The sequence below is a fragment of the Dasypus novemcinctus genome, chromosome 12, assembly GCF_030445035.2.
Source record: "Dasypus novemcinctus isolate mDasNov1 chromosome 12, mDasNov1.1.hap2, whole genome shotgun sequence".
Lineage (NCBI taxonomy): Eukaryota > Metazoa > Chordata > Mammalia > Cingulata > Dasypodidae > Dasypus > Dasypus novemcinctus.
In genome coordinates this window covers 88409836-88422627 of record NC_080684.1, presented here as the reverse complement: position 1 = coordinate 88422627, position 12792 = coordinate 88409836, and the positions used below count along the sequence as shown (strand labels likewise).

At 39.6% G+C, this 12792-nt stretch overlaps 1 protein-coding gene across 2 annotated transcripts in view; it reads left to right on the top strand.

Annotated features, from left to right (window-relative positions):
- Positions 1-12792, top strand: part of GLT8D2 (glycosyltransferase 8 domain containing 2) — a 59815-nt gene that overhangs the window by 44543 nt on the left and 2480 nt on the right. For both annotated transcript variants that reach the window (XM_058308645.2, XM_058308648.2), the window contains 6 exons: positions 2613-2784; positions 6002-6119; positions 7219-7303; positions 7916-8028; positions 10667-10833; positions 11685-11797. In XM_058308645.2, coding sequence (XP_058164628.1) covers positions 2613-2784; positions 6002-6119; positions 7219-7303; positions 7916-8028; positions 10667-10833; positions 11685-11797 — 768 coding nt within the window. The remainder of the gene's footprint in view (positions 1-2612; positions 2785-6001; positions 6120-7218; positions 7304-7915; positions 8029-10666; positions 10834-11684; positions 11798-12792) is intronic.

The window sequence follows — 12792 nt, the reverse complement described above, 5'->3', positions numbered from 1 at the left end:
CTACATATCTAAAATGTACTGAGACTCTATCATGTGCCAGGCCCTGGACTATATGCAGAGAATATAGAGATGAACAAGATACCACCCCTGCCCTCACCAGAGCTCCTAGTGTAATAGTAGAAAAAGAAAGACATGTAATCAAATAAAAGGCAATGTAGCTGATACATCTCCCAACCAGGGGCAGAGTTAGCATAGATGAGGGGTACAATCATTTCTGGAGGGAGCTGTTCGAGGCTTCCCAGAAATGCACTTGGAAAATGAATATGGTAGTTAGCCATGTAGGAAAGGGAAGAAAGAGCATTTCAAGTACTTGCAACAGCTTGTGCAAGAGCCTCGAGAGAAGAGACAGCTTGTGCAGTAGTAGTCAGGGGACCACCAGTAGTTTGGAATTGCTGGACTAGGAGACTAGACCAGACAAGTGAGCAGGGGCTCCTTCAGGAGGGCCCTGGGGTGCGAGGCAAAGGAAGGGAGCTTAGCCTTATAGGAACTACTGAAGAATTTTAAGCAGTGAAGAAACATAATCAAATTTGCATTTTAGGCAGATCACTTCACTGCCTGCAGGTCACATATCACATAATTAGAAGGACCTTCCCAGAGTGAAAACTCCTTCCCTAAGTGCAAAAGAGCACTCCTCTAAGAAACTTTTTTTTTCGGCTTATAAAAGTAACCTATGCTCACTTTAGAGCAAGGGCTCTTAACAAGGGGTCCATAAGCTTGAATTTAAATAAAAAAAAACACATACACATTATTCTTGTGGGGATGTGTTGGTGCGGATGTGATATATTTATTAAATAATACACAGTATAGTGTGGACTTAGTAAGGGGTCCATGGTTTTCACCTGATTGGCAAAGGGGTCTGTGGAACAAAAAAGGTTAAGAATTATTGCTTTAAAGAATTTGGCAAATATAAGAAACACAAATAAGAAATTTAAAAGCACTCATAATTCCATAAATAGGCATAGATCCATTTGCATATATATATATGGAGCAAATTGGGATGACATATCAGAGACAATTTTGTATGCTTTTACTTCTTAACATTATATTATCACCATTCTCTTATGTCAGTGAACATACTGTGAAACAAAAGTATTTATTTTAGTGGTAGAAATTGCAGATGTGCTTTGGTGGAAAGAGACTCCTCAATGTTTCTCAAATCACACAAAGTACAGTACCTGGTTGTTAGTTCCAATAAATGTTTTTGGAATTAAATTTCAGCTAGAAGTACCCTGTATCAGAGATTTTTCAAAAAAGGTATCTGTAAAGAGAGACAGCTTTAAGTAAAAATTAAGTCAGCATTTGATAGTGGATACTCTACAAACTGATAATTAAAATACTATTCTTGGGAAGTGGACTTGGCCCAATGGATAGGGCATCCGCCTACCACATGGGAGGTCTGCGGTTCAAATCCTGGGGCCTCCTTGACCTGTGTGGAGCTGGCCCATGGGCAGTGCTGATGGGCACAGGGAGTAGTGTGCTACGCAGGGGTGTCCCCCATGTAGGGGAGCCCCATGCACAGGGAGTGCGCCTCGTGGGGAGAGCTGCCCAGCGTAAAAGAAAATGCAGCCTGCCTGAGAATGGCGCCGCACACAGGGAGAGCTGATGCAGCAGATGACGCAACAAGGGGAGACACAGATTCCCAGTGCCACTGATAAGGATGGAAGTGATCACGGAGGAGCACACAGCAGGTGGACACAGAGAGCAGACGGCTGGGGTCGGGGGGAAGGGGAAAGAAAGAAATAAAATATAAAAATCTTAAAAAAAAATACTATTCTTCATACTTGAAAATTGTACTGTGGTACCAAAATATGATGTTATGACATTAGTTTCTGTGTATCATAGCTTGTGCAATTTATATTTATTTTTTGCATTAGTCAAGCTCTTTCATTTACCTCCTTTCTCTAGCTGTCAACTTTTGAGAAACTTGACTAGAGAAGGAAATCACAAGCAGTATATTCTATAGCAGTGTAGGCAAGGTAAAATTCTAAGTCAGGAAAGAGTCTAGGACAACTGAATCAAATGAGGCTCTTCAGGTCTTCACATATTTTTTCAAGTGTATGTGTGTGTTAGGCTATCTGATTGGCTTCTGTAAGAGAGCTCCAACATAATAGTGATATAAACAAAAGAGAATTTGATTTCCTCCCTCAAAGTCTGATGTGTCAGTTCTACAGTCATCCAGATTGAGACTCCTTTTGTCTTACTGCTTTAGTGTCCTCAGCAGGTTGCTTCCATCTCATGGTCAAGACAGTTGCTGCAATGCCTGTCATCATGTCCATATTCCAGCGGGTGGAAACTGGGAAAGGGAAAATCTCTTCTCTGAGGGCAGACCCAGTAATTGCACTCATTTCCTGCACTAACATCCCATTGGACAGAACTTGATCACTTATACCTGCAAGAGCATCTGGGAAATACAGTCTTAGTGAGTGCAGTGTGCTAGCTAAAATTCCAAACGTCTGTTTCTAAGGCAGATGGAGACACCAAATATTAGAGAACAACTGACAGTCTCTTCCACGGCATGCTACCTTCTCCCATGAGTGTGGAAGACTTTCTCTGCTGTGAAAGTCCCTCATGTTCCAAGTGATGCTCCAAGACATTGCTTTTGATACTTTCAGATGACGACTCTGAGACACCTGAGGAAATGGAGGAGGAAATCCCCGTGGTGATCTGTGCAGCAGCAGGGAGAATGGGTGCTGCCATGGCTGCCATCAACAGCATCTACAGCAACACTGATGCCAACATTTTGTTCTATGTGGTTGGCCTCCGGAACACGCTGTCTCGAATACGGTCATTTGGGGTTTTCTATTTCTTTTAATCTTTCTTATCTTTCCTTAAATGGGTACTCTTTTTCTTTTTTAATGGTTTGATAAATGTCATTAGAATTAGTGAGGAGATGGCCTGAGGTCTACTAGATGACCTGACCAATGTGAGGCCTGAATAAGGAAAGGAAGTTTTAGCAAAGCCTCCTTAATCAGGTAGGGAAATGCATCTTGTTGCAGAACTGTCTAATGAACTAAGTAAAGAATCCAAATCCTTAAGCAGCTTGTATAAAAATCTTCCTTTTCTAATACTTTCTCTTTTCCTTGCTTTTTTATCCTGGGAGAATATTAACATAATTTAACCATTGCAGTATGGCTCAGAGTCATTAATTATAATATCATGTTTGAAGTGCAAAGTGATCTCCTTTCTATCACCAATAATACTGAAAAAATAAATCTAAGTTGAATTTTGAAGACAAACATAAAATAATATTTAAAATATATTATTAAAATGTGGAATAATTGTATAGTCATATGCTGGAGAATGCCTTCCTGAGCCCAGAAGTCAATTAATAGATTTGACTGCACAATATTTTAAAACTTTTAGATGATGAAAAACTTTTAGATGATGTGACATTAGACACATAAAATATTAGGAAAAATTATTTTCAACATGTATCACAGATAAAGGATTATTATCCAAAAATATTTTTTAATTCTTGAAAATGTTTTTAAAAATGCAAACATCTGGTAGGAAATGAACATAGAAATACAGAAAGATGACTCATAAAAGAAAAAAAGCCAATGGTTAATAAAGGATGTTCTGTGTTACTAATAGGGAAATGCAAATTAAAATAACAATGACATATAATGTGTTACACATCAGATTGGCAAAACTTAAAAAAATTGATATATTTGGTTGCAGAAAAATGGACATTCTTATTCCTCATTTACAAAATGTGTATCTTATAAATTGGTAAAGCATTGTGAGCAGGAAGTATAACAATAGCTACTAAAATGTTATATGTGGATATAATTTGATTTACCATTTTCACTTCTAGAGATCTGTGCTACAAAAATCCTAGTACATATTACCAAAAGATATGTACAATGATGTTAATGCCAATATTGCAAAATGGTTTTTAAAAAAGGGAAAATGCATAAATATCTAACAATGGAGGAATGTTCAAATGAACTATGGAATATGATCCATCTATTAAAAAAAGAAAGTTGATTTTCTACATTTACACAGCAGGTCGCCAAGGCATAGTAAGTGGAAAAATCAAGATCCAGGAAAATTCATATAGTGTTACTTCCATCATTCATAAGGTGAATGTATCTATGTAGTGCTTCTACAATTACATTTTATTTTTGTAATGACACTATAACACTATAAGGAAATCCTGAGATATGGAAATCATTTGTCCCTACTCTAAATGACCCCTGGCTACAATATTTTTTTTAGGGCTTTGTAATGCTTTCTAGATTTCCTGTCTCATTTTTCACTTTCCTTATCATTTATTGATGCTGATCATTAGCTTAGCCTATTATTAATAGTCCTTTAATTACGAAAACCAGATAACCAAACCCACAATGACGGCATATAAAGTATGTTATGAGTGAGGGTTTGAACATGAATAAAAGCATGAGCTTTAATGACTTTATGGTGTTTGGGAAGGAGCTGTTCCCAATTCTTGGCTGTCCAGTCATCTGTCCCATCCCCATTGTCCCTCCAATTCTTGGTTATCCAGTCATCTGTTCTCCCCACCACCACCCCTTTAAAAAATATTTTTAAACTCTTTAAAACACACAAACAGAAGTTGTATAAATCCCAAGTGAATCATTGCAAAGTGCACACACCCATGAACCACCACATTCTCACCAACACTTGGTATGATCAGTCTTTTTAAAGCCATTCTCATGGGTGTCCAGTGCTATCTTATTGTGGTTTTTTTTTTTTTTTTTTTTTTTTTTTTTTTAAAGATTTATTTATTTTATTTAATTTCCCCCCCTCCCCTGGTTGTCTGTTCTTGGTGTCTGTTTGCTGCGTCTTGTTTCTTTGTCCGCTTCTGTTGTCGTCAGCGGCACGGGAAGTGTGGGCGGCGCCATTCCTGGGCAGGCTGCTCTTTCTTTTCACGCTGGGCGGCTTTCCTCACAGGCGCACTCCTTGCGCGTGGGGCTCCCCCACGCGGGGGACACCCTTGCGTGGCAAGGCACTCCTTGCGCGCATCAGCACTGCGCATGGCCAGCTCCACACGGGTCAAGGAGGCCGGGGGTTTGAACCGTGGACCTCCCATATGGTAGACGGACGCCCTAACCACTGGGCCAAAGTCCGTTTCCCTTATTGTGGTTTTAATTTGAAGTTCCCTTCTTTCTGAAGAGGCCAAGCACCTTTTCACATTATTTCTTGGCCATCTGGATGTGCATGTTCCAGTGTCTTGCTGGTTTTTCTGTTGGGTTGTCTCTTTCTTATTGATATGGCCCATTTTTATGGCTCAAATTTTGTAGATCTGAATTTCGTTCAAAAGATTTCATTCTTCTGCTGCTTTTAAGTCTTCAATAAATGTTACCATGTGTGGCTTTTAGTCAATAGAAACTTTATTTGGGGATTTTTTCTACCAAGAATCTTATTACAAATTGGATAAAATATTGTCAGAAGTTCTGTAAGACTAAGAAATGGAAATGGGGGCTTGGAACAGAGAGAAACAGACAAGAAGAAGGAAAAGGGGGGGAGGGTATGGGAAAGGGGGAGAAGAAGGGGAAACAGGACAAATGAGGGAGATGGAGAGAGACAAAGAGACAAAGGTAAATTCAAACCTTCTTGGAGTGAAAACAGCAGAGTAAAAATGACTTTGGTCAAAATAAAAGTTCAAAATATCCTGCTTCAGGACATGATGGAGTTATTACATGGCAAAGACAAGACCAGCAACCATAGAAGGAACATTTTTATTCTTCCAGTTTCCTGTGGAGATTATATGATCTGGGGAGATATTTGGTTATAACTATTTTGCTTCATTTCCTTTGCTGAGAGGTTATATGAATGAAAAAAAAACAGGGGGAAGGTGGAATTTGAAGCCAGACCAGATGGGGAAACAATCAGAAAGATTTATGGGCTAAACTCTACTAAGGTTCCACATATTTTATCTTGAGCTTTCTGTGGAGGCAATAGATTGACCCTGCGGCAAGAGAAGCGAACTGAGGAAAAGTTTGAGGTGCTTACCCAAGTTTTTCTGTCATCTTTTTAGAACATGGATTGAACATTCCAAACTGAGAGAAATAAACTTTAAAATTGTGGAATTTAACCCTATGGTACTCAAAGGGAAGATCAGACCAGACTCTTCAAGGCCTGAATTGCTCCAGCCTGTGAGTAGGAATTATGCACAAGGTGGGAAGAGTCCTGGGTGAGGCCCTTGTTCAATACAGAAATATTTTTCAAAGACCAGTGGGAGTACCATCCACTTGGATGTAGATGGAATATTCTGGAAGCCTCAAAGTGTTATATGTCCACTAAATTCTCCTTATTTATAATTTATAAACCACCTGCTGTAGAAAGGATTTAGCATGGTTGATATAAACATAATGAAACTATTGAAGAAGAAATAAAGTATATTAAAAAAATGTAGGATGCATTTATGTCTGTGTTGTGGGGCCTGAGGGTAGGTCAAGTGGTGAGGCCAGGGACAAATATTCCAAACACACAGGCTGCTGTATTTAATGTGATTATACATTAATCTTAGCTCAGAGTATCCCAGCAGCTGTAGAGAAACAATAGCATGATGGATTATCTACTTCATAGTACTGAATAAGATAATAGTTTCAGGAGAAAATATTTTTCCCAACCTTGGGAATCTTAAATCATTTTCCCAACAGTGGGAATCAAAAGGGGCCCTCTCTTCTAGAAGGCCATGTGTTTTCAGTGGTACATTTCCAGAAAATCTTATCACTGCTACCTAAATCAATCTTTGAAAATACCCTAAGTTCTAAGCCCCCTGTCTAATGACATGTTTTCCCAATGCTAGATATTTTCAGTGAAAGAGGGACCTGAATTGGGACTTTCGATTAATAGTGTTGTCACTAATAAAATTGGTGCCCCCACCCGCAGGTCATGTTTCTCTGGCCTTTTTCTGATTTAACTTGCTAAGAGGTTGAATTTAGTGTTAGGATGAAGCCGTGTGTATGTGAGTGTGCGCGCATGTTAAGGCTGATTTGGTTGACAATAATCAAAATGACTGAATGGAGAGGAAGGCAGGCCCTTTCTGGACTAGGACACCTGAGTGACAGTAGGCAGGTTTGGGTCTAGGCGAGACATTGGTCTGGTCAGGCTGGGCACCAGGAAGCTCAGCGAGGCATCCTCGAAGCCCCCGTTTTATTCTGTCCCAGACCTGGAGCCGAGCTGAGGCCATGTGAAGCTGTCTCTCCCTCCATAACGCCTTGGCCCCACCACTGTTTCTTTTGTTAACAGCTGAACTTTGTTCGATTTTATCTCCCTCTGCTTATCCACCAACATGAGAAAGTCATCTATTTGGACGATGATGTAATTGTGCAAGGTACACGGCTGACTGCCAAGAACACTCGGAAAAGGAGCAGCTGATAAGTAGAATAACTGTCCCTCCTCATTTTCCCAATAGCTAGTTTTCCCGTGATTTTGACTGCTTATTTGAGTTGTGAGTACAGTATCATTTTAAATTTGGGAATATTCTGAAACCAGGACTTGATAGGTACTTTCTTGGACAATCTGGTTTTCTGAGGGACTTCTCTCTGATTGCCAAAGCCTGCAATAAATAGCTCTGTAACTTTCCCTTTCTCTGCATCCCTAAAGCATGGGGAAATAAAGTCTCACTGATGACAGTCTTAGGGGTGAGCTAGGTTTTGGGGTTTACATGTTGCATTCTATCTCTCCAACATGCACATAGGGTAGGCATTGGTGTGGTACCTACATTACAGAAGTTTAATCAATGCTGATCTCAACTTACCATGTAGCTTTCTAAATTGATAGGCTCTCTTATTATTAAGTTAAATTGCCAAGCTACTTGAAATCATGGAGCAAATCATATACGTTCCCCCTCATTGTATAACTTTATTTTCTTTTTGGATTTAAAAAAAATAACTTTAAAACAAATGCTATACATTCTTTTAACTACTGGTATTTTTAAACTCAGGTGATATCCAAGAACTGTATGACACCACCTTGGCTCTGGGCCATGCAGCAGCTTTTTCCGATGACTGCAATTTGCCTTCAGCTCAGGATGTTAACAGAATCGTGGGGCTGCAGGTGGGGACACCATTTCTCGAAGTTCTACCTTTGCCCTACTGCTCTCACCACTCTCCTTCCCCACTGCTCTGGGAACTCCGATGGCCAGTCTAGACTGCTGGAGGCAGAACAGCACAGGGGTTAAGTGCCTGGGCTTTCTTCCTCTCACATCCCAGCTCCACCCGTTCCTGAATTTGGGGCGGTTACGTAACCCAGCTAAGTCCCACTTTCCTTATCTGAAAAATAGCAGCAATAATATCTATTTTTTTTTGTGTGAAAATACATCTATTTTGTTGCGTTTTTATGAGCTGTAATGAAATAATGTGATGTCAGTGCCCAGCATGCAGTAAATGCCCTAGAAATAAGTTATCTAGTCACGCATAACCACCCTCTATGTCAGGGATGGTGTTTTCAATAAAAGTGACCATGGCTGAGCCTGTTTCTATTTTTAGCATTTTGACAGTCACTCTTTCATTTTTTTCAGTAGGGGAAACTATTGGTTTTGTTCAAGGGTAGAGATCTTTTTACCCTGGTGGAAATGAGGAACATCGAATCTATATGTAACATTGAAAGTCCAGTTCTTTAGTTGTTTTTTTTTTAAGATTTATTTATTCATTTATTTCTCCCCCTCCCCCCACCCCGGTTGTCTGTTCTCTGTGTCTGTTTGCTGCATCTTCTTTGTCAGCTTCTGTTGTCAGCGGCACAGGAATCTGTGTTTCTTTTTGTTGCATCATTTTGTTGTGTCAGCGCTCTGTGTGTGCTGCACCATTCCTGGGCAGGCTGCACTTTCTTTCGCGCTGGGCGGCTGTCCTTACGGGGTGCACTCCTTGTGCATGGGGCTCCCCTACGCCTGGGACACCCCTGCATGGCAGGGCACTCCTTATGCGTATCAGCACTGTGCATGGGACAGCTCTACACGGGTCAAGGAGGCCCAGGGTTTGAACCGCGGACTTCCCATGTGGTAGACGGACGCCCTAACCACTGGGCCAATTCCGCCACCGAAAGTCCAGTTTTAAAATACAAGGTGCTATTAAGAATTGAATGTTGTTCTCCAACAAAAGTTCCAGTAAATAATTTTAGATGAGTGTCTTTTAAGATGTGACACTCTTTAAGGCCGAGGCTCTGGGGCCAGACTCCGCACTGTCAAAATCTTGCTCCATCATTTCCTAGCTTTGTGATCTTGGGAAATGTACTTAACCAATCATATTTCATTATTTGCAAACTAGAGGTAATAATAGCACTTCCCTTGTAGAGTTATTTTGTAAGGATTACATGAGTTAATGCATGTAAAGTTACATGCAGTCAATGAGGTAATACATGTAAAATTCTTAGAACAGTGCCCAGAATATAGAAAGGGCTAAAGTATTTCCATTATTTCTATATGGTATTTGAGCATCTCATTGAGGTAGATTATGACAGTCCATGTACGTGAAACAATATGTCCTTCTTCATGCTGCACTCATTCAACACCTACCTATTGGGTGCTTATTATGTACCAGGCTCTGTTTTAGGTACTGGAAATACACTAAATAAAACTAAAATTCCTGCCTTTGCATAGCTTACATCCTAACAGGGAGTCAAATAATAGACAAAATAAGTAAAATATTATAGAGAGTCAGGGTGGAGGTGGGTTGTTGTGTGTTAAACAGGGTATTCAGGGAAGGCTCCATCGGAAACGTGACGTTTGAACCTACACCTGAAAGAACTGAAGGAGTCACCTATGCAGATGTTTAGGGGAAAAACATTTCCAGAAGAGGCAACAGCAAGTGTGAAGGTCCTGAGGCAGGGGTATGAGTCTGGGATATTAAAGGAACAAGGAGGTCAGTGTAGCAGAGGGATCAAGAGAGGAGAATAAGAGATAAAGCTGGAGAGGTAATGGGGAGCCAGACGGTACAGAGCATGAGAGGACACTCTAGGAACTCCGGCTTTTACTCTGAATGAGATGGAAAGCCATTGGAGGGCTTTGAGCAGAAGGACATAGAGATGGGGTGAGGCTGAGGGTGAAAACAGGGTCACTGATCGGGGTATCTTGTACAAATTCAGCGAGAGGAAATTATGGCCTGGAACAGGAAGGTACAGTGGAGGCAGTGAGAAGTGGTTGCTTCTGGGTAAATTTTGAAAATAGTACCAACGGGATTTGCTGACTGATATGGATGAGGAGCAAGAGAGAAAGAGTCATTAAGGATGACCCAATAACCCTGGATATTTCCCCAAGGATAGAGTTGCCACTAATTGAAAGGGGGCAGATTGTAGGGAAGAAGGCTTAGGGAAAGGATTGAGATCAGTCTGCAGATATAAGTTGGAGCTGCCTTACTGAGTATCCAGGAGACACTAGTAGGCAGATGTAGGGGGAGCTGGAAGTCCAGAAGAGAGCTCAGGGCTGGCAGAACAGATGGTATTCAAAACCATGAGACTGGGTGAGGCTGCCTAGGAAGGTGGTGTTAGAGGAAGAAACAGGTGCCGGGACTGAGACTTGGGGCACTCAGCATTTAGAGGTTGGAGAAATGAGGGGAGCCAACAAAGGAAACTAAGAAGGGACCAGTGAGTGACACAGGAGGAAAACCTGGAGCCACTGCAGATACCTTCAAGAAAATGCTTATTAAACAGGTGTTTAATAAGATCCATTGTTCAAAAGCATGCATTTCCTGTTCCTTTATAGAATACATACATGGGCTACCTGGACTACCGGAAGAAGACCATAAAAGACCTTGGCATTAGCCCCAACACCTGCACTTTCAACCCTGGTGTGATTGTTGCCAACATGACAGAATGGAAGCACCAGCGTATTACCAAACAATTGGAGAAATGGATGCAAAAAAATGTGGAGTAAGTGTAGGCCTCCCTACCACTTTCTCCATGCTTGGGAGCAAAATTATTCAATTAATTTTCTATGCATATTTCAGAGATTAGAACTATTATTTCAGACATTTTAGGTCAGATTTTTGCACGGTGACACTCTTGAGAAAGGAGAAAGTAGATGATAAAAATCTCTTCTTAAATGATACAGAGGAATTGAGAATCTGTGGAGTGAGGAGTTCCTCATTATGCAGGCATTTGCCTAATAAATTGGGTTTACTAATATAACTTTAAATCCTCTCCCAAAATGCTAGTGAACCTTTCCACCAAAAATCTTCCTTTCTCTTAGTCAAGTTACTCCTTCTTACACAGATTTAAGGATTATTTTGTTTGAATTTTTAAAAAATTTATAATTTCTCTTTATAGAAAAGTTTTAAAGTAGAGAAACTAAAAACAATACAATCATTGTGTCATTGTACTTCCTATTGATCTTTTATCTTGGTATTTTTAATACCAACTTAATACCGTTATAACCTTGAATTCTTGAGTGATGTTATTCTAAATAATGTATAATGTACATTGTATAAATAATGTAGGATCAGAATTTGATTTTCTATGTTTGCCAAAAAGAATCCTGAGATTAAGATGTTAAAATATTAACACTTTGTGAATCTAGGTGAGTTACATGGTATTATTCCTAAAACTTTAAGTTTGACATTTTTCAAAATAAAAAGTTGAGGGAAAAAGTAAAATACCGTAAGTCTTACTTATAGTGAGAGAATGTCATATCTTTTTTTTTTTTTTTAGTATTTACATCTCACTTGATTTGTGTCTGTGGAGACTCTAGGCCAAATGTCAATCAATTTTCTATCTTTTCTTAGGGAAAACCTCTACAGCAGCTCCCTGGGTGGAGGGGTGGCCACCTCCCCAATGCTGATTGTATTTCATGACAGATACTCTACCATCAACCCTCTGTGGCACATAAGACACCTGGGTAAGTATTTTAGGAAAACATTGCAAATATACATGATATAGACCCAGTGAACACTCAGTTCAATTCCTCCAGTAACCATGGACAATTACTTAATCCCTCAGTGCTCAGACACTTGAAATGCAGTTGATAAATAGTGCCTGTTTAAGGGATTTCTTTCTGGGAATTCATGTTAGGAAATTAGCATACAGTTTGTGCTTAAGAAACATTGTTATGATAGAACTTATACTGTGAAAACTTTTCCACCAGCCTTTATTTCCTCTTGCAATAGCTTACAATGGGACAGAACTCAATGAAGTAGCATAATGGTTTATGAAGAATTTGTCTGGCATCAAAATTAAATTTTTTAAAGCAGTTCTTCATTGACTAATTACTGTGTGTGAATCTCTTAACAGTGCTGTATTCACTACAGGAGTGCAGGCTCTAGGGCATGGATTAGAATCCCAGTTCTGCTATGACCTGGGATCTTGGGCTAGTTAATCTCTCTATGCCTTAGTTTCTCCTTATAATAGAACCCAATCATTTGCTTACTTTTTAAATAAGGAGTAATTTAAATACATATAAATTACTTAGAGCCTGGCATAAGTCACACATTCATAGTCATTCAAACACAAGGCCACAAACCTTTCTCTAAAACCACTTGGTCAGACCAGTGTAGAAATTTAGAAATATTTTGGACTTTTTTAAAAAAAGTAGTATCTTGCATTTACTTCATGTTCTGTAATATTTTCAGTGAGGCCTGGGGTATTAGCCCATATTTAATTAAACTTGTAGCAAAATGTATGTATGATAAAAACCATAAATAACCTTGTTAATTCAAGCCCAGATTTTGCTGCCAAAGAAGTTATTTAAAAACATTTTGTTTTCAGAGCTTTTGTGATTAAGAATGGAGTGAGTTAAGGACTTTTATTTACTGAGTGCCTCCTACATTACCAAAGATTGGGCTATGTTCTGATGATAAAGGCAAACATCTCTAATTCTCAAAGTCCTGCAAAAAG